The sequence below is a fragment of the Saccopteryx bilineata genome, chromosome 6 (genome assembly GCF_036850765.1).
Source record: "Saccopteryx bilineata isolate mSacBil1 chromosome 6, mSacBil1_pri_phased_curated, whole genome shotgun sequence".
NCBI classification, from domain to species: domain Eukaryota; kingdom Metazoa; phylum Chordata; class Mammalia; order Chiroptera; family Emballonuridae; genus Saccopteryx; species Saccopteryx bilineata.
In genome coordinates this window covers 163,692,509-163,715,023 of record NC_089495.1, presented here as the reverse complement: position 1 = coordinate 163,715,023, position 22,515 = coordinate 163,692,509, and the positions used below count along the sequence as shown (strand labels likewise).

General features: G+C 40.4%; 1 protein-coding gene across 2 annotated transcripts in view; it reads left to right on the top strand.

Annotated features, from left to right (window-relative positions):
• SYNDIG1 (synapse differentiation inducing 1) overlaps positions 1-22,515 on the top strand; it is a 253,541-nt gene that overhangs the window by 158,786 nt on the left and 72,240 nt on the right. For both annotated transcript variants that reach the window (XM_066234944.1, XM_066234945.1), the window contains exon 3: positions 13,246-13,383. In XM_066234944.1, the coding sequence (XP_066091041.1) occupies positions 13,246-13,383 (138 nt within the window). The remainder of the gene's footprint in view (positions 1-13,245; positions 13,384-22,515) is intronic.

Genomic DNA, 22,515 nt, shown 5'->3' with positions numbered 1-22,515 from the left:
AACTCAGCCTCCACAGGAAGCCTTGGAATCTGGGGTGCTCAAGGCCCAGTCCTGTGCCATTCTGCCCTCCAGCCCTCCCTGCTCCCCCTCGAGCTGAGCAGTGGATGCCCTCCTGAAGCAGAGAAGTCCGGGGGGAATTCAAGGGCAGCGTGTGGCCCAGAGAGACGCATCAGACTGATAAGTGAGGCCCAAGTGAGACTAAGTGACACACTGAGTACAGCTTCCCACCCTCGCAGTTCTTGCTTACAGAGCCAAATGAATGAAACACAGCATCATGCCTAGCATTATGATTATTTTATTAAAATAACCCAGGGAAGAAAATCCCAAGATGACTATGAGCCATCACACTGAGCAGAGGCAATGAAAAAGGGATAGAGAATGGGCAGATCATGGAGGGAGTAGCCAGACCTCCAGCGCACTGACAGGGGGACCAGTAGCTCCTGCCTTTCTCTGCCTTTGTGTAGCATTTGCATCTTCCAAATGTTTAGCTCAAAAGGGAGGACCTTCGTGTGGACTGTAACCTCCATCAGGACACTATCACTCTGCCGTGCAGACACTCCAATCCAATGACCCATGAAGAAGAATTTTAGAAACAGCTTTTGTGGCTGGTGAATTTCTTGGTGTTGGTGGTTGTGTATATTTTCTCTCTGTGGTTTATCGGTATGTATGTGGCCTCGTGCAGCAGCCTCCTGTCCTCTCCTTGCGGTTTGGAGCAGGACGCCCATGGCCACTCCTAGCCTGACAGAAGAAAGGACATGAAAAGAGCTGAGCTGTTTTGTCTACCCTGTCATTTTTCTGAAGCTATTTGAAAATCCATTTTAACCAAGATTGACTAAAAGTTTTGGTGCCATGTAACCACAACTTTGCAATTTATATTGTGTTTCCCTTATGCTTGTTTCTAAACAAAATAGGAAGATTTTTGAGGAAGTCCCCTGAAATCTAATTTTTTACTTCACGGGAATAGTGGTAAAATTCTAAGCCATTTTCAAGGATGGCAGTCAATGCTGGCCAGCATGCCCCTGTGGTCTGGGGCAGCAGGTCCCAAGCCCTGGCTGTTTGATTGAGAACTTTCAGTGGATCACTATCAGCACTGGCCACCATGTGGCCACCATGACTCAGACTAGTCAAGAAGCAAAGTCATCAGAATCTTGAGACAGAGGAGACACCTCATCTTTGAACAGGAAGCAACCAAAGTGAAGTGAAGTTTATTCATAGTCAGGCTTTTGGTGTCTAAACGCTGCATTGTACTGGGGGCTCTGGGTTGAGCAGCCACTGAGTAAGGGAATGCTTCTGTGATTTGACAAGATTTCAATTTCTCAGAGCCCAGCTTTGTCCTTTGTAAAATAGAAATAGCAATGAAAATAAGAACAGCACCTATTTTCAGACTTGCTGTTAGAATCCAGCCAGCTCAAATATATCAAACTCTGTGTGAACTTATCCATAGAAAGGATCGTCCCACATGTGTGAGGACACCCACCAGCAGCAGGGCTCATTTCAGTCCTGGTCCTCCACCACTCGCAGAGGGCTCTTTGGAAATGAGCCAGCCTGGGGTTGTCACTGTAGGCTCCTCCCTTCCCAGCCCTTCCTGCAACCTCATGCAAGGTCCTGCACAGTACAGCACAGCCTTTCCAACACAGCTCTGACCCTCCAGGTCCCTAGTTTCTGAAGTGAGGGTCTGGAGACCATGGAGCTGGCACAGCTGCCTGTCTGGGGAGGAACAGGTATGACAATATTCCGATTCTGCCTGGCAACACTGCAGAGCCTTCATTCAAATAAAAGATTTCAACTTCCCGAGTGCTGTCACGTGTACATCTCCACCCAAGCAGCCCTCAGTCCACCCAAGAGTCTCACCATGAATTATGCATCCCTGAAAAGCTGTTCAGTCCCCCCCCCCGTCTCTGACAGACATAAAGACAGTAATTTTCATTTCCCTCTATTGTTGGGGGGACCACATGGGAGGTGATGCTGCAGAGTAAAAAGAAGATAAATTTCACAGACACAGCTCTGTGGAGGGCATGCTGTGTGACCCCAAACTCACCAGTGGCGTGACTCACTGGAGCTGGCCTTCTCAGGGGAGTGACACCTCGGAGCCCCTGATCCACAGGTCTGGGTGGACAGATGCTGTGTAGACAGTGTGGCACCCACTTCCATCATGTGGCCCTCCAGAAAAGGTCCTTATTTATGATTTGAGTGAGACCATAAGAATTCACCTGTTTTCTCCCCCTCAACTAGACAAAAGAAGTCCTAACAGGAAACTTCTGTCATTAACATGACTGCGGTCTGCTCAGGTTGGCATTATAGATGCATTTTAATTAACCAAAGTAAGAAAGACACCATTGTCCCCTGTGGTTTCCTCTGCGTTTGTCTGCACAAAGGTGTCAGGGAGGCACAAGGGGACACTGCTGGGCTGTGCGGCTGGTGGCGGCCTCCACACACATGCTGGGCTCACACAGGCTGCCTGCAGGAGTTTGGCGCCTCGGGTGAACACCGGCCTCGGAAGCTACCTGAGGAAGGGGCCAGCCTGAATAACCACGAGCAGCTGATAAGCTGCACTAGCCTGTGACTTCATCTTTGTATAAAACAAGCACAAAGAGTGGCCCCAGGTTGTGATGTGTCAGCATGAGTGTACCTTGGACACTGTTAAGGATGAGGACAGAAAGCTCAGAGTAGGGGCCAGCACGGGGGTGGGGAAGAGAACTAATTAGAACCCAGGCATAAAGCTGAATTACATTAGCATGATAGCCTTCAGCATCCTAGAGCACCACTGTGCCCTCTGCTGGTAGAGTTGGTCAGTGCTGGAATCATCTGAGGTGTTTGTTTATTTATTTATTATTTTATTATTTAAATTTTATTTAGAAAATTACATTTTTTTTTGCATCTTTTTTTTTTTAATAAATTTTTATTAGTGGTAATGGGATGACATTAATAAATCAGGGTACATATATTCAAAGAAAACATGTCTAGGTTATTTTGTCATCAAATTATGTTGCAAACCCCTCGCCCAAAGTCAGATTGTCCTCCGCCACCCTCTATCTAGTTCTCTGTGCCCCTCCCCCTCCCCCTAACTCTCTCCCTCCCTCCCTCCCATGTCCTCCCTCCCCCCCCCACCCTTGGTAACCACCACACTCTTGTCCATGTCTCTTAGTCTCATTTTTATGTTCCACCAATGTATGGAATCATGTAGTTCTTGTTTTTTTCGGATTTACTTATTTCACTCCTTATAATGTTATCAAGATCCCACCATTTTGCTGTAAATGATCTGATGTCATCATTTCTTATGGCTGAGTAGTATTCCATAGTGTATATGTGCCACATCTTCTTTATCCAGTCTTCTATTGAAGGGCTTTTTGGTTGTTTCCATGTCTTGGCCACTGTGAACAGTGCTGCAATGAACATGGGGCTACATGTGTCTTCACGTATCAATGTTTCTGAGGTTTTGGGGTATATACCCAGTAGAGGGATTGCTGGGTCATAAGGTAGTTCTATTTGCAGTTTTTTGAGGAACCACCATACTTTCCTCCATAATGGTTGTACTACTTTACAGTCCCACCAACAGTGAATGAGGGTTCCTTTTTCTCCACAGCCTCTCCAACATTTGCTATTACCCGTCTTGTTGATAATAGCTAATCTAACAGGAGTGAGGTGGTATCTCATTGTAGTTTTGATTTGCATTTCTCTAATAACTAATGAAGCTGAGCATCTTTTCATATATCTGTTGGCCATTTGTATCTCTTCCTGGGAGAAGTGTCTGTTCATGTCCTCTTCCCATTTTTTAATTGGATTGTTTTTTTGTTTGTTGTTGAGTTTTATGAGTTCTTTGTAAATTTTGGATATTAGGCCCTTATCTGAGCTGTCGTTTGAAAATATCAGTTCCCATATAGTTGGCTGTCTGTTTATTTTGATATCAGTTTCTCTTGCTGAGCAAAAACTTTTAATTCTGATGTAGTCCCATTCATTTATCTTTGCCTTCACTTCTCTTGCCATTGGAGTCAAGTTCATAAAATGTTCTTTAAAACCCAGGTCCATGATTTTACTATCTATGTCTTCTTCTATGTACTTTATTGTTTCAGGTCTTATATTTAGGTCTTTGATCCATTTTGAATTAATTTTAGTACACGGGGACAGGCTGTAGTCGAGTTTCATTCTTTTGCATGTGGCTTTCCAGTTTTCCCAACACCATTTGTTGAAGAGGCTTTCTTTTCTCCATTGTGTGTTGTTGGCTCCTTTATCAAAGATTATTTGACCATATATATGTGGTTTTATTTCTGGACTTTCTATTCTGTTCCATTGGTCTGAGTGTCTATTTTTCTGCCAATACCATGCTGTTTTGATTATCGTGGCCCTATAATATAGTTTAAAGTCAGGTATTGTAATGCCCCCAGCTTCATTCTTTTTCCTTAGGATTGTTTTGGCTATTCGGGGTTTTTTATAGTTCCATATAAATCTGATGATTTTTTGTTCCATTTCTTTAAAAAATCTCATAGGGATTTTGATGGGAATTGCATTAAATTTGTATATTGCTTTGGGTAATATGGCCATTTTGATTATATTTATTCTTCCTATCCAAGAACAAGGAATATTTTTCCATCTCATTGTATCTTTTTTGATTTCCTTTAACAATGCTTTGTAATTTTCATTATATATGTCCTTTACGTTCTTTGTTATGTTTATTCCTAGGTATTTTATTTTTTTTGTTGCAATCGTGAAGGGGATTATTTTTTTGAGTTCGTTTTCTAATATTTCATCGTTGGCATATAGAAAGGCTATGGATTTTTGTATGTTAATTTTGTATCCTGCGACCTTACTGTATTGGTTTATTGTTTCTAATAATCTTTTTGTGGAGTCCTTCGGGTTTTCGATGTATAGGATCATATCATCAGCAAAAAGTGATACCTTTACTTCTTCTTTTCCGATATGGATGCCTTTTATTTCTTTGTCTTGTCTGATTGCTCTGGCCAGAACTTCTAGCACCACGTTAAATAGGAGTGGAGAGAGCGGGCAACCCTGTCTTGTTCCTGATTTAAGGTAGAAAGTCCTCAGTTTTATGCCGTTTAAAAGGATGTTGGCTGATGGTTTATCATATATGGCCTTTATCATGTTGAGATATTTTCCTTCTATACCCATTTTGTTGAGTCTTAAACATAAAATTGTGTTGTATTTTATCAAAAGCCTTTTCTGCATCTATTGATAAGATCCTGTGGTTTTTGTTCTTTGTTTTGTTGATATGGTGTATTACGTTAACCGTTTTGCGTATGTTGAACCATCCTTGAGATTCTGGGATGAATCCCACTTGATCATGATGTATTATTTTTTTAATATGTTGTTGTATTCGGTTTGCCAGTATTTTGTTTAGTATTTTAGCATCTGTATTCATTAGAGATATTGGTCTGTAGTTTTCTTTCTTTGTGCCATCCTTGCCAGGTTTTGGTATGAGGGTTATGTTGGCCTCATAAAATGTGTTTGGAAGTATTGCTTCTTCTTCAATTTTTTGGAAGACTTTGAGTAGAATAGGAACCAAGTCTTCTTTGAATGTTTAATAGAATTCACTAGTATAACCGTCTGGGCCTGGACTTTTATTTTTGGGGAGATTTTTAATAGGTTTTTCTATTTCCTCCCTGCTGATTGGTCTGTTTAGGCTTTCTGCTTCTTCATGACTCACTCTAGGAAGGTTGTATTTTTCTAGGAATTTATCCATTTCTTCTAGATTGTTGTATTTGGTGGCATATAATTTTTCATAGTATTCTACAATAATTCTTTGTATTTCTATGATGTCTGTGGTGATCTCTCCTCTTTCATTTTGGATTTTATTTATTTGAGTCCTGTGCCTTTTTTCCTTGGTGAGTCTTGCCAAGGGTTTGTCAATTTTGTTGATCTTTTCAAAGAACCAGCTCCTTGTTTTATTGATTTTTTCTATAGTTTTTCTGTTCTCTATTTCATTTATTTCTGCTCTGATTTTTATTATCTCCTTTCTTCGGCTGGTTTTGGGTTGTCTTTGTTCTTCTTTTTCTAGTTCCTTAAGGTGTGAAGTTAAGTGGTTTACTTCGGCTCTCTCTTGTTTGTTCATATAGGCCTGAAGTGATATGAACTTTCCTCTTATTGCTGCTTTTGCTGCATCCCAGAGATTCTGATATGTCGTATTTTCATTTTCATTTGTCTGTATATATCTTTTGATTTCTGCACTTATTTCTTCTTTGACCCATTCATTTTTTAGAAGTATGTTGTTTAGTTTCCACATTTTTGTGGGGTTTTCCCCCTCTTTTTTGCAGTTGAATTCTAGTTTCAAGGCTTTATGATCAGAAAATATGCTTGGTACAATTTCAATTTTTCTAAATTTGCTGATATTGTCTTTGTGGCCCAACATATGGTCAATTCTTGAGAATGTTCCATGTACACTAGAGAAAAATGTATACTCTGTCGCTTTGGGATGAAGTGTCCTGTAGATGTCTATCATATCCAGGTGTTCTAGTATTTCGTTTAAGGCCACTATATCTTTATTGATTCTCTGTTTGGATGACCGATCGAGAGCCGTCAGCGGTGTATTGAGGTCTCCAAGTATGATTGTATTTTTGTTAGTTTTTGTTTTAAGGTCAATAAGTAGCTGTCTTATATATTTTGGTGCTCCTTGGTTTGGTGCATATATATTAAGGATTGTTATGTCTTCTTGATTCAACTTCCCCTTAATCATTATGAAATGACTATTTTTGTTTCTGAGTACTTTTTCTGTCTTGTAGTCAGCATTATTAGATATGAGTATTGCTACACCTGCTTTTTTTGGGTGTTGTTTGCTTGGAGTATTGTTTTCCAGCCTTTCACTTTGAATTTGTTTTTATCCTTGTTGCTTAGATGTGTTTCTTGTAGGCAGCATATAGTTGGATTTTCTTTTTTAATCCATTCTGCTACTCTGTGTCTTTTTATTGGTAAGTTTAATCCATTTACATTTAGTGTAATTATTGACACTTGTGGGTTCCCTACTGCCATTTTATAAATTGCTTTCTGTTAGTTTTGTATCTAGTTTGATTCTTCTCTTTTGTTTTTCTATCATTTGTTTTTGTTTGTTTGTGTTCCATACTTCTTTCCTCTGTTGCTACCTTTTTTAAGTCAAGTGTTTTTGTGGTGGTTTTTTTAAGGGTGGTTACCATTAAGTAATGAAAAGGGTACCTACCATATTCATTGTAGTACCCTATCTTATAAGTATTTCTGCACTTCATCATCCTTTGCTACTGTTAATCTCCATCCTCTCCCCCCTTTTTTTTCTTTGTTGTCACAGTTTAAGTTTGGTTTTATTGTGTTCTTGGTGGAGCTGTTACTTGTGGTTTTGTTTTCTTTTGTTCTTTGAATCTGGTTGGAAAACCCCCCTTAGTATTTCCTGGAGTGGGGGCTTTCTGTTGATAAATTCTCTCATCTTTTCTGTATTTGTGAATGTTTTTATATCTCCTTCATACTTGAAGGATAGCTTTGATGGGTATAGTATTCTTGGCTGAAAGTTCCTCTCTTTCAGGGCTTTAAATATTGGGGTCCACTCTCTTCTAGCTTGTAGAGTTTCTGCTGAGAAATCTGATGATAATCTAATAGGCCTTCCTTTATATGTTGTACTCTTCTTTTCCCTGGCTGCCTTGAGAATTTTTTCTTTGTCATTGGTTTGTGTCATCTTTATTATGATGTGCCTTGGAGTGGGTTTGTTGGGGTTAAGAAAACTTGGTGTTCTGTTTGCTTCTTGAATTTGAGGCTTTAGTTCCTTGCACAGGCTTGGGAAGTTCTCGTCTATTATTTGTTTGAGTATATTCTCCATTCCATTTTCTTTCTCTTCTCCCTCTGATATACCTATTATTCTTATGTTATTCTTTCTGATGGAGTCAGACAATTCCTGTAGGGCTTTCTCGTTTTTTATTATTTTTGAGTCTCTTTCTTCTTCTCTCTGTTGTGCCTCAAGTTGTTTGTCTTCTATTTCACTAATCCTATCTTCAATCTGGGCTGTTCTGTTAGCTAAGCTTGTTACCTCGTTTTTCAGCTTGTGAATTGAGTTTTTCATTTCTGTTTGATTTGTTTTTATAGTTTCAATTTCCTTGGTAATATATTCTTTGTGTTCATTGAGTTGTTTTCTGATCTCCCTATGTTGCCTTTCTGTGTTTTCTTGTATATCTCTGAGTATTTTTAAGATTTCTATTTTAAATTCTCTGTCATTTAGCTCCAAGGCTTCCAATATGTTAAGTCTTTTCTCCATAGATTTTTCCACATCTATTTGTGTTACCTCTCTTTCTTTTGTATCCATAATATTCGATTTCCTCTTTCTTATCGGCATCTGAGGGTGGTCTTATTGATAGCACTAATTAGAATTAATAAAGAGTAAAAAGAAAAAAAAAAGGGTAAAACATCCCACAAATAAAACAGTAATAATTTATTATTTCCCCCTTTTTTTTTCTCTTCTCTTTCCCTCCTCTCCCCTCCTCAGGGAAATATCGTGCCTATAATGGAGGGCCTGATTTGGGGTGAAGAGTTCAAGGGGCAAAAAAAAAGGGAGTATGGACCTACTAAATGCAAAAAAAAAAAAAAAAAGGAAGAAAATCTTAGACAAGCAAAAGATGATTTGCTTGTAAGTGATGGTCAACTAAGAGATATAATGAGAGGGATAAGAGGGAATCAGAAAAAAGGACCAAAAAAGAATAAAGAAGAAAAAATAAAAATAATAAGTAAAAATCTGTTGTATTAAGTGGAGCGAAGACTAAATACAATGGAGACCTTGGGTTGCGAGGACCCAAAATGCCACAAAAAGAAACAAACAAGAAAAAAAATAAAAACAAAAGCAAAAAAGAGAAATAAAGCCAAAAAAAAGCCTTGAGTCCCAAAGTAACTAATTTGTTCGTGATTAAGGATTATATGGGAGGAAAGTAAAATGAGAAAAGAAAAAACAAATAGAAAGGAAAAAATAAGAAAAAGAGAAAAACAAAGGAAGAAATAAAATAGGAGGAGAAAAAAACAAAATAAAGCAAGACAAAAAAAAAAAAGAGGAGAGAGTGAGAATTAAGTGTTTTGGAGTATAACCTTAAAGGAGGGTGAGGATGAAGAAGAAAAATAAAATGCAACACTCATGGGTAGTGTAGTTCAAGAAAGGGGAAGCATAAGATGGGCAGAGAATAGAAGGACCGAGGTGGAGGAAATAAAGGCAAAAAGATAGAAGAAACAAAGAACAACAACAAAAAAAAATTAGTGGATCAAGTTGTAAAGTCTGTGGGTTTTTCTTGATTTTGAGAGGTTAACTTCTTCCTTTTTCTTTTCTCTCCCTCTTCCTAGTCGGTGACTCTGTACCCCAGGCTCTGCCCCTGTGTCACTCTTAGGTAGGGATTTGCAGTTGATGGGATTCTATGGCAATGTCATATAATTGGCTTTAGTCTTGCTGGAGGTAAAGGCTTGTTGGCGTTTGCAGGGTCCAACGATGAGAGAGTTTGCTTTCCTGGAGTCTCTCTCCTAGTCCCCCCTTTCTGAATTAGCAGCCTGGTGATCCAGCTATAAGGCTGCAACTGCTTCTGCCTGGGGAGTAAGAGGCTCAAAGTGCTGGGAAATCCCCACTCTATCCCCACTCAGTGCAAGGCTTTGGGAAAGGCTCTGAGAGTCAGGGCCTCCAGTGTAATCAGGCGGGGGTGGGAGTCAATTGTTGTCAAGGTGACTGTTCAGCGCCTATCATTTAGTTGGACCTCTCAACCCAGGCTTTCCACACTTTGTAGCCTGTTTTTGCAGGGAAGAAGAGGCACTAGTCTCTGCTTACGACTAGTGTAGTATAGACCTTATTATCTGCCAAGTCCTTCTTGTTAGCGTTTATCCCTGAATATGGAGGCTCTATCAATCAGAAGTTGCCCCCGCCCCTTTAGCGAGAGGCACTAAAAAATATCACGCCTCTTGTCTTGGATCGCTGAACTGAGAGAGATCTTATCAATTAGAACCGAGGGTGCGCAGATTTTATGGGTTAAGCTAATTTCAGTGATTGGGTCGCAGCTGTGCTTCCGAAGGTATTTTAGGCTGCCTGCACGCGCCCCTCCCCCAACGCTTGATTGTTAGTTTGAATGGCTGGGTGAGGTGCCCCGCCCACGGAGAGAATCTCCCAAGCCTCTCCCGCCGCTGGCGGCTGGACCGCACCAGGCGCAGGATAATGGAGCCCCCTGGGTGTGCGGGCCAGCAGGGCACCCTGGGCGCGTGGAATGCCCAAGGCACGGGCGCGAATGGGGCGCTCTGGGCACCGGTGGCCAGCGACCCCCACTCGCAGTGTGCAGGCCGCTGGGAACGTCAGCGGTGCTCAACCGGACCGGGCGCGCGCGGCAGCTAGCTGTGCTGGCTCGCGTCGGCCGCTCGCGGCGGCTCGCAGTTCCCAAGTATATGGGCTGACTCACCGCAGGCGCACTCCCTCGCGGCTTGAATGAGCGTTGCTGCGGTAGTTTCCTCCACACCCTCGTCTCTCAGATTCAAGTGATAACAGTCCTTTTGCTTTCAGTTTGTGTGGAACTCCGGAATGCTCCGAGGATAAATTTTTCTGTTTCTAGTTGATAAATTTGTTGTGATTTACGGGAGAGCTGTTGGATGCGCTTCTCACGGCGCCATTTCCGTGACGTCACTAGAAAATTACATTTAATGGGTAACACTGATCAAATGAGTACATAGGTTTCAGTACATAGGTTCTAGTACAATATGTATGAGTGCATATTTCTATAGCATTTGGACTGTTGATTGTGTGTGTGCCCATTACCCAAAGTCAAATCATTTTCCATCAGCATGTATTTCTCCCTCTTTACTCCCTTCTCCCATAGACCCCTTCTCCTGGTAACCACTGCACTCTTATCTATGTCTATGAGTCTCAGTTTTATATCCCACCTATGTGTGAAATCATATAATTCTTAACTTTTTCTGATTTACTTATTTATAATGTTTTCAAGTTCTATCCATGTTGTAGTAAATGGCAATAGGTCATCATTTCTTATGGCTGAGTAGCCTTCCATTGTATATATGCACCACATCCTCTTGATCCAATCTCCTATCGAGAGACACTTGGGTTGTTTCCATGTCCTGGCCACTGTGAATAATACTGCGATGAACATGGGGCTGCATGTGTCTTTACATACCAATGTTTTTGAGTTTTGGGGGTATATACCTAGTACAGGGATTGCTGGGTCATATAGTAGTTCTATTCTTTATTTCTTGAGGAACCACCATACTTTCTTCCATAATGGTTGTACCAGTTTACATTCCCACCAGCAGTGAATGAGGGTTCCTTTTTCTGCACAGCCTCTCCAACACTTGTTATTACCTATCTTATTAATAATAACCAATCTAACAGGTGTGAGGTGGTATCTCATTGTAGTTTTCATTTGTATTTCTCTAATAGCTAGTGAAGATGAGCATCTTTTCCTATACCAATTATCCATTTGTATTTCTTCTTGGGAGAAGTGTCTGTTCAAGTCCTCTCCTCATTTTTTAATTGGATTGTTTATTACTGAGCTTTGTGAGTTCTTTATATATTTTGCATATTAACCCCTTATCAGAGCTGTTGTTTGCAAATATCATCTCCCATTTGGTTGGATGCCATTTTGTTTTGTTGTTGGTTTCTTTTGCTGTGCAGAAGCTTCTTAGTTTGATAGAGTCCCATTTATTTATTGTTGCCTTTACTTCCCTTGCCTTTGGGGACAAATTTAGAAATTGTTCTCTATGGCCAAGATCTATGAATTTAGTACCTATGTCTTCTTCTATGTAATTTATTGTTTCAGACCTTATATTTAGGTCTTTGATTCATTTTGAATGAATTATTGTGGAGGGGCACAAACTGTAGTCGTTTCATTCTTTTGCATGTGGCTTTCCAATTTTCCCAACACCATTTATTAAAGAGGCTTTCTTCTCTCCATTGAGTATTTTTGGCTCCTTTGTTGAAGATTATTTGTCCATATATATGTGGTTTTATTTCTGGGCTCTCAAATCTGTTCCAGTGGTCTGTATGTCTGTTTTTCTGACAATACTATGCTGTTTTGATTACTGTGGCTCTGTATAACTTGAATTCAGGTAGTGTGATACCTCCAGTTTCATTCTTTTTCCTCAGGATTGCTTTGGTTCCATAAAAACCAGATAATTTTTTGTTCTATTTTTTTTAAATGACACTGGGATTTTAATGGGTTTTGCATTAAATTTGTATATTGTTTTGTATAATATGGCTATTTTAACTATGTTGATTCTTCCAGTCCATGAACATGGAATATTTTTCCATTTCATTGTGTTTTTTTAATTGCTTTGAATAATACTTTTTAATTTTTATTATATAGGTCCTTCACATCCTTTGTTAAGTTCATTCCTAGGTATTTTATTTTTTTGTTACAATTGTAAAAGGAATTATTTTTCTGACTTCATTTTCTTTTCTTTTTTTTAATTTTTATTTATTCATTTTTAGAGATGAGAGAGAGAGGGAGAGAAAGAGACAGAGAGAGAGAGAGAGAAGAGAGAGACAGAGAGAGAGAAGGAGGGAGAAGCTAGAAGCATCAACTTCCATATGTGCCTTGACCAGGCAAGCCCAGGGTTTCGAACTGGCGACCTCAGCATTTCCAGGTCGACGTTTATCCACTGCGCCACCACAGATCAGACTCTGACTTCATTTTCTAAAGTTTCGTTGTTGGTGTATAGAAAAGCAATACACTTTTGTATATTAATTTTGTATCCTGTGTCTTTACTGTATTGGTTTATTGTTTCTAGTGGTTTTTCAGTAGAGCCTTTGGGGTTTTTTATGTACAGGATCATGTCATCTGCCATAAGTAAAACTTTTACTTCTTCTTCCTCGATATGGATGCCTTTTATTTATTTCTCTTTCCTGATTTCTCTGGCTAAAACTTCCAAAACTATGTTAATATGAGCTGATTTTTAAAACTCCCTCTGTCTCTGAATAATGGGTGGAATCCACAAGAGTATGTGCTCCTGAGACCCAGTTCTGTCCTCTGTAGAACAGAACTTTCCCCCCACTGCCTGGCTCTGCACCCCAAAGATCTGTGAAGTAATTGGCTTTGGTAGGAGTTTATCTTCAGTGCAATGACCCAAGAACCCTGTATCAGGAATTTTCTCTTCCTCTTCTTGGCAAGAGTTCCCTCAACAGACAGTAACAACAACAGCGACCTTCTGGGGCTGCTTCTTGTGTTGGGTTCTACCTGCACATTCAGAGGGCATTGTAGAGTGGTCCCTTAATTAACCCTTCTCTTCTGTTCCACCCCCACCTGTTCTCTCTTGCAGAGCAACTACTCCAGTGACACAGAGAGCGAGGACAACTTTCTCATGATGCCCCCACGTGACCACCTGGGTCTCAGTGTCTTCTCCATGCTCTGCTGCTTCTGGCCTGTGGGCATAGCGGCCTTCTACCTGTCCCATGAGGTAAGGCCACACACAAAGAACCTTCAGGCCAACAGGAGGGGAGCCCCAGGAGATTTTCAGCACATGCCACCAGAGGGACCTTTACTTTGTGGTTAGAGAACAGGCCTGGGGAAGGTCGGGGCCACCTTACCTCAGTGTCATTGTGGAACTGCCCTATAGACCCTGAGGCAAGGTAAGCAGTTTTCAGAAAAAACGGCTGAGTGACAGAAACGGGTGTCCACTGGGGAAAAGCAGGTAAGTTGGGGCACTTGGCCTTCAAGCAGGGACTTGCGCCCTGCCAGTGACATTGACCCAGAGTTGGAAAGCACTGTGCCAGGGTGAGGACATCTAACCTTCTGAGCATGGAGTCAAAGGGGATTTTGTTTTCTAGTGAAAGCCTCATTCATATAAAATAGATTCTAGATTCGCAGCAGCCTATGTGTGTTCATCCCAAGTGACGATCTGCGAGGAGAAATGGTGTATCTCACTAAGTGCCACGCCCTCCTTCCAGCGCTCAGGCTGCTGAAGGTGCAGGCTCCCAGCCTCCCTCACTGCAGAGCATCCCCCCTGATGTGCCTTTCTGGAACCCAGGTTTTGAAAGATTTCCTCTAGCGAATGAAGAGTATTCTTTAAAAAATAACCTATAGTCCCACTTTTATTAATCAAAAAAAGATGTTATACTTGCCAATTAAAGCCTGAGGTTTCAGCAACACCATCGTCCCAGCCCAAGAGAAAGGGAAGCAGCTTCCTGGGCTGGCGGGCAAGGGCATGGCACTGCGACCATGGCGCCTCGAACTGCCCCAGCGTTGGGGTTTCCTCTCCAGCTTCCAGGGCTCGGGACTGAGGCTGCAAATGGCTGACTTTGGTTTGAAATGCTGATTTCTCTTGGCTTGAAAACAGACTACCTGGCCACACCCAGCAGTGACACTGCTGCTTGCTGGTTTCAGTATTGATTCCGTCTTGTTTGACTGGTGACAGGAGTCCCATTGTGTCCTTTTCTTTTTTCTTCTGCCCCCCCCCTAATTCCTGACACCACACAGGAGAGAGCACTGACTGGCAGTGGTCCTCCTGGAAGTGGCAGCCACTTCTTAGCAGGGACACCCCAGATGCCCTTCAAGGCCATAGCAAAGAGCCACAGGACAAGGTGGGGTCCTGCTCAGTGCTGCACTGTGACCTGGTTCTGGAGGATGATGGGTGGGGGGAGGCTGATGGAAAAGCCCTGCACTGCTGAGGTTGAGCTAAACAGCTGTTCCATGCCCGTGGATGGCCTGGAGGCTCTGCTTGAACATCTTCTGTGTGAGTTTGTCCTACAAATGCCAAAGACTCCCCTTCTTTGAGGCACAAGCATGGACTAGAAAGAAGGTGCTTGGGTTTGGAAGGGGCCAGGGCAGCTGCGGGTGGAGCAAGGCCAGGTACGCCTGGGCCTCAAGGAGAGGCTGTGTATGCTGAGGACTGGCACACACGATGGAACTGGGAGACAGACGTATGGACAGATATGCTTCATGTGCACAACATGCTCAAAAAAGATCTTGGGAGATGACGTCAGAGTAATGGTGGGGTAGGAAGCGATACCGATAAATCTCCCCCAAAACTCAACAAGATCTTCAACCAGAAACAGAAAAACCTATACTTGGAGCTTCCAGATGCTTCGCAATACACCCAAAGGTATGATTGAGTGAAAAATTGGCTAAATATATAACCAAACCCCGAAGGAAATAGGGAGTAAGAAATGCTCCGCCTTCCTCACTAACCTAAACAGGGCGGCTTTCTCTGGTAACTGTGAATATAGAAACTGAGGCGGGCAAAGGGGGTGAATAGATCCAGGCCGCGACACAAACAGCCGAACCAGGCTGTGGCACGGAGATCCAAGCCGAGGAAAAACTGATCCTGTGGCAACCCGGGCAATACAAGCTAACACTCGCGCCAAACCCAAACAAAGAAAGACAAGCGGAGCGGCCATTTTACCCGGTCTCCTGGTCAGTGCGCAGTTAGTGGGCGAGAGATTTCTTCCTAGGCCCCGAGAGTGGGTGCCCGTGTTGCCCCACGGAGAGGCAGGGTCAGAGGCCTTTCTGTGGGTCGAGGGCAGAGTCTCTGGGCAGCCCCAGCGCCCTGGGAAAGCCACGCACGGGAGGGAGTAAGAACTAATTCCAACGGTGGAGATTTTCCGTGCTGGAGGGTGTTTCACTCAGAGGGAAACGCGGCCGGCCTCATATCCTGGTTTGCGCGCGCAGATAAGGAGTGAGCGATTCCTCCGAGTGCCTCGGCAGTGCGCGCCCATGTTATCGCACAGAGGGGCAGAGTCAGGGGCCTTTGTGTGGGCCAAAGCGGAATCTCGGGCCGCCCCAGCGCCTTGCAAAAGCCACACACGGGGACGGAGCGAGACTCAATTCCAAGGCTGCAACTTTTCCCTGCGGTTGGGGGTTTCACTCAGAGCGTGAGACTGCTGGCCGGATATCCTGGTCGCAGACAGTGAGTGAGAGTTTCCTCCAAGCGCCCCGGAAGTGGGCGCCCGCCTGTGTTACCAGACAGAGTGGCAGAGCCAGAAGTCTTTGAGTGGGCGGAAAGCCCGCCTGATTATGCTAGCAGCTCTGACTGACTGAGCCTTACCCAGAGCCCTGTGCTGAGTGGAAATAGAGTGGGGAGTTGCCAGCTCTTTGAGCCTCTTACTATCCAGGCAGAGGCAGCAGCAACCCCATAGCTGGATTATCAGGCTACTAATTGAGGAAGGAAAGACTAGGAGAAAGGCTCCAGGAACACAGACTCTCTCACTGTCGGAGCCTATAAATGCTAATGAGCCTCGACTGCCAACGAGACTAAAGCACAATACATGACATCGCCATAGAGACTTATCAACTGCAAACCTCTACCTGAGCGTGCCAAAGGGGCAGAACCCAGGGTACAGAGTCACCGACCAGGAAGAGGGAGAGAAAAGAAAAAGCAAGAAGATAACCTCTCAAAATCATGAATAATCTGCAGACTTTATAACCTATCCCATTTTATTATATTTTTTCTTTTGTTTCTCTTATCTTCATTCTTGATACTTTTTTTTCCTCCTCCAATTTGGCCGATTAACTCTCTACCGGTCTTACTCTCTCCTCTCCTTGAACTACACTACCCATAAGTGTTACATCTCCCATTATCTTTTCTCTTCTCTTCCTTTCTCTCTATGAGGGTTGCACTCCAAAACCCTTAACTCTCTCTCTCTCTCTCTCTCTCTCCTTTCTTTTTTCTTCTTTTAGTGGTTCCCTCTTTTTTTTCTCTCTCTCTCTTTCTTTTCTCCCTCTATATTAGTTTCTTCCTTTCTCCTTTAGATCTCCTCTCATTCAAACCTCAATAACAAACAAATTATCTTATCTGGGACTCAAACTTATGTTTGTGGCATTTTGGGGGTTTTTACTTCACCTTTTTAACTCACTAGCAGTGCTCCCATCCCTGGCTCTCCATATTATCTAGTTCTTGTTCCACTAAATACAATAGTAATTTTTTAACTTGTCCCCCCATTTTTCCGTTTTCCTCTTATTCCTCTCATCATAACTCTTAGACAACCAACACCTAAAAGCAAATCATTTTATTCTTGACCCAAATTTTTTCCTTATTTGCTTTTTGTGGGTCCATACGCTCTTTTTTTTTCTTTTTTCTTTTTTTTTTTTTTTTTTTGCCCCTTTATTACTTTTCCCCAATTCAGGCCCTCCATCACAGGCATTGTTTGTTATAATTCACAGTCCACCACAAGATTTTCTCAAGAAAGAGGGGAGAGGAGAGGAGAGGAAAAAAGGAGGGGGGGGAATAATTTCCTTTTTTAAAAATTTTTATTTTATTTTATTTTTCTTTATTTCATTATTAATTTTTAAAAAAAAAACTTTTCGATTTATTTTTTTATTATTTTTTTAACTTTTTATTCTTTATTTAATCTCATTAATACTATCAACAAAACCACCCTCATATGCCATTAAGGAAGAGAAAATCGAATATCATGGATACAAAAGAAAGAGAGGTAACACAGCTAGATGAGGAAAAATCTATGGAGAAAAATTTAATATATTGGAAACCTTGGAGCTAAATGACAGAGAATTCAAGATAGAAATACTAAAAATCCTCCGAGATATACAAGAAAACACAGAAAGGCAATTTAGGGAGCTCAGAAAACAACTCAATGAACACAAAGAATATATGTCCAAGGAAATTGAAACTATAAAAACAAATCAAACAGAGATGAAAAACTCAATTCACGAGCTGAAAAACGAAGTAACAAGCTTAGCTAATAGAACAGGTCAGATAGAAGAGAGGATTAGTGAAATAGAAGACAAGCAACTTGAGGCACAACAGAAAGAAGAAGAAAGAGACTCAAAAATTAAAAAAAATGAGATAGCCCTACAAGAATTATCTGACTCCATCAAAAAGAATAACATAAGAATAATAGGTATATCAGAGGGAGAAGAGAGAGAAAATGGAATGGAGAACATACTCAAACAAATAATAGATGAGAACTTCCCAAGCCTGTGGAAAGAACTAAAGCCTCAAGTTCAAGAAGCAAACAGAACTCCAAGTTTTCTTAACCCCAACAAACCTACTCCAAGGCATATCATAATGAAATTGACACAAACCAACAGCAAAGAAAAAATTCTCGAGGCAGCCAGGGAAAAGAAGAATACAACATATAAAGGAAGGCCCATTAGATTATCATCAGATTTCTCAGCAGAAACTCTACAAGCTAGAAGAGAGTGGACCCCAATATTTAAAGTCCTGAAAGAGAGGAACTTTCAGCCACAAATACTATACCCATCAAAGCTATCCTTCAAATATGAAGGAGAAATAAAAACATTCACAGATACAGAAAAGATGAGGGAATTTATCATCAGAAAACCCCCACTCCAGGAATTACTAAAGGGGGTTCTCCAATCAGATACAAAGAACAAAAAAAAACAGAGCCACAAGTAAAAGCTCCAAGAAGAACACATTAAAACCAAATTTAAACTGTGACAACAACAAAAAGAAAGAGGGGGAGAAGATGGAGATTAACAGTAGCAAAGGACGATGGAGTGCAATGTACTCACAAAATAGTTCGCTACAATGAACAGGGTAGGGACCCTTTTCATTACTCAAAGGTAACCACCATTGAAAAAACCACCACAGAAGCACATGAGATAAAAAAGATAGCAACAGAGGAAAGATGTATGGAATACAACCAAATAAAAACAAAAGATAGAAAAACGAAAGAGAAGGATCAAACAAGACACAAAACTAACAGAAAGCAAGATATAAAATGGCAATAGGGAACTCACAAGTATCAATAATTACACTAAATGTAAACGGATTAAACTCACCAATAAAAAGGCACAGAGTAGCAGAATGGATTAAAAAAGAAAATCCAACTGTATGCTGCCTACAGGAAACTCATCTAAGTAACAAGGATAAAAACAAATTCAAAGTGAAAGGCTGGAAAACAATACTCCAAGCAAATAACATCCAAAAAAAAGCAGGTGTAGCAATACTCATATCGGATAATGCTGACTACAAGACAGGAAAAGTACTCAGAGACAAAAATGGCCATTTCATAATGGCTAAGGGGACACTGAATCAAGAAGACATAACAATTCTTAATATATATGCACCAAACCAAGGAGCACCAAAATATATAAGACAGCTACTTATTGACCTTAAAACAAAAACTGACAAAAATACAATCATACTTGGAGACCTCAATACACCGCTGACGGCTCTAGATCGGTCATCCAAACAGAGAATCAACAAAGACATAATGGCCTTAAACAAAACACTAGAGCACCTGGATATGATAGACATCTACAGGACATTTCATCCCAAAGTGACTGAGTATACATTTTTCTCCAGTGTATATGGATCATTCTCAAGAATTGACCATATGTTGGGCCACAAAAACAACATCAGCAAATTCAGAAAAATTGAAGTTGTACCAAGCATATTTTCTGATCATAAAGCCTTGAAACTAGAACTCAACTGCAAAAAAGAGGAAAAAAATTCCACAAAAATGTGGAAACTAAACAACATACTTTTAAAAAATGAATGGGTCAAAGAAGAAATAAGTGCAGAGATCAAAAGATATATACAGACTAATGAAAATGACAATACGACATATCAGAATCTATGGGATGCAGCAAAAGCAGTGATAAGAGGGAAGTTCATATCGCTTCAGGCATATATGAACAAACAAGAGAGAGCCCAAGTGAACCACTTAACTTCCCACCTTAAGGAACTAGAAAAAGAAGAACAAAGACAACCCAAAAGCAGCCGAAGAAAGGAGATAATAAAAATCAGAGCAGAAATAAATGAATTAGAGAAGAGAAAAACTATAGAAAAAATTAATAGAACAAGGAGCTGGTTCTTTGAAAAGATCAACAAAATTGACAAACCCTTGGCAAGACTTACCAAGGAAAAAAGAGAAAGAACTCATATAAACAAAATCCAAAATGAAAGAGGAGAAATCACCACGGACACCGTAGATATACAAAGAATTATTGTAGAATACTATGAAAAACTTTATGCCACTAAATTCAACAACCTAGAAGAAATGGATAAATTCCTAGAAAAATACAACCTTCCTAGACTGAGTCAAGAAGAAGCAGGAAGCCTAAACAGACCTATCAGTAGAGAAGAAATAGAAAAAACCATTAAAAACCTCCCCAAAAATAAAAGTCCAGGCCCTGACGGGTATACCAGCGAATTTTATCAAACATTCAAAGAAGACTTGGTTCCTATTCTACTCAAAGTCTTCCAAAAAATTGAAGAAGAAGCAATACTTCCAAACACATTTTATGAGGCCAACATAACCCTCATACCAAAACCAGGCAAGGATGGCACAAAAAAAGAAAACTACAGACCAATATCTCTAATGAATACAGATGCTAAAATACTAAACAAAATACTAGCAAATCGAATACAACAACATATTAAAAAAATAATACATCATGATCAAGTGGGATTCATCCCAGAATCTCAAGGATGGTTCAACATACGTAAAACGGTTAATATAATACACCATATCAACAAAACAAAGAACAAAAACCACATGATCTTATCAATAGACGCAGAAAAGGCTTTCGATAAAATACAACACAATTTTATGTTTAAGACTTTCAACAAAATGGGTATAGAAGGAAAATATCTCAACATGATAAAGGCCATATATGATAAACCATCAGCTAACATCATATTAAATGGCACTAAACTGAAGGCTTTCCCCCTTAAATCAGGAACAAGACAGGGTTGTCCACTCTCTCCACTCTTATTTAATGTGGTACTAGAGGTTCTAGCCAGAGCAATCAGACAAGACAAAGAAATAAAAGGCATCCATATCAGAAAAGAAGAAGTAAAGGTATCACTTTTTGCAGATGATATGATCCTATACATCGAAAACCCCAAAAAATCCACAAAAAGACTACTAGAAACAATAAGCCAATACAGTAAGGTCGCAGGATACAAAATTAACATACAGAAGTCAATAGCCTTTCTATATGCCAACAATGAAACAACTGAGAAGGAACTCAAAAGAATAATCCCCTTCACGATTGCAACAAAAAAAATAAAATACTTAGGAATAAACATAACAAAGAATGTAAAGGACTTATATAATGAAAACTATAAACCATTGTTAAGGGAAATCGAAAAAGATATAATGAGATGGAAGAATATACCTTGTTCTTGGCTAGGAAGAATAAATATAATCAAGATGGCTATATTACCCAAAGCAATATACAAATTTAATGCAATTCCCGTCAAACTTCCAATGATGTTTTTTAAAGAAATAGAGCAAAAAATCATCAGATTTATATGGAACTATAAAAAACCCCGAATAGCCAAAGCAATCCTAAACACAAAGAATGAAGCTGGCGGCATTACAATACCTGACTTCAAACTCTATTATAGGGCCACGACAATCAAAACAGCATGGTATTGGCAGAAAAATAGACACTCAGACCAATGGAACAGAATAGAAAGTCCAGAAATAAAACCACATATATATAGTCAAATAATTTTTGATATAGGGGCCAAGAACACACAATGGAGAAAAGAAAGCCTCTTCAATAAATGGTGCTGGGAAAACTGGAAAGCCACATGCAAAAGAATGAAACTGGACTACAGTCTCTCCCCCTGTACAAAAATTAACTCAAAATGGATCAAAGATCTAAACATAAGACCTGAAACAATTAAGTACATAGAAGAAGACATAGGTACTCAACTCATGGACCTGGGTTTTAAAGAGCATTTTATGAATTTGACTGCACAGGCAAGAGAAGTGAAGGCAAAAATTAATGAATAGGACTACATCAGACTAAGAAGTTTTTGCTCAGCAAGAGAAACTGATAACAAAATAAACAGAAAGCCAACTAAATGGGAAATGATATTTTCAAACAACAGCTCAGATAAGGGCCTAATATCCAAAATATACAAAGAACTCATAAAACTCAACAACAAACAAACAAACAATCCAATAAAAAAATGGGAAGAGGATATGAATAGACACTTCTCCCAGGAAGAAATACAAATGGCCAACAGATATATGAAAAGATGCTCATCTTCTTTAGCTATTAGAGAAATGCAAATCAAAACGGCAATGAGATACCACCTCACACCTGTTCGATTAGCTGTTATTAGCAAGTCAGGTAATAGCAAATGTTGGAGAGGCTGTGGAGAAAAAGGAACCCTCATACACTGTTGGTGGGAATGTAAAGTAGTACAACCATTATGGAAGAAAGTATGGTGGTTCCTCAAAAAACTGAAAATAGAACTACCTTATGACCCAGCAATCCCTCTACTGGGTATATATCCCAAAAACTCAGAAACATTGATACGTAAAGACACATGCAGCCCCATGTTTATTGCAGCATTGTTCACAGTGGCCAGGACATGGAAACAACCAAAAAGCCCATCAATAGATGACTGGATAAAGAAGATGTGGCACATATACACTATGGAATACTACTCAGCCATAAGAAATGATGACATTGGAACATTTACAGCAAAATGGTGGGATCTTGATAACATGATACGAAGCGAAATAAGTAAATCAGAAAAAAACAGGAACTGTATTATTCCATACATAGGTGGGACATAATAGTGAAACTAAGAGACATTGATAAGAGTGTGGTGGTTACGGGGGGGAGGGGGGAATGGGAG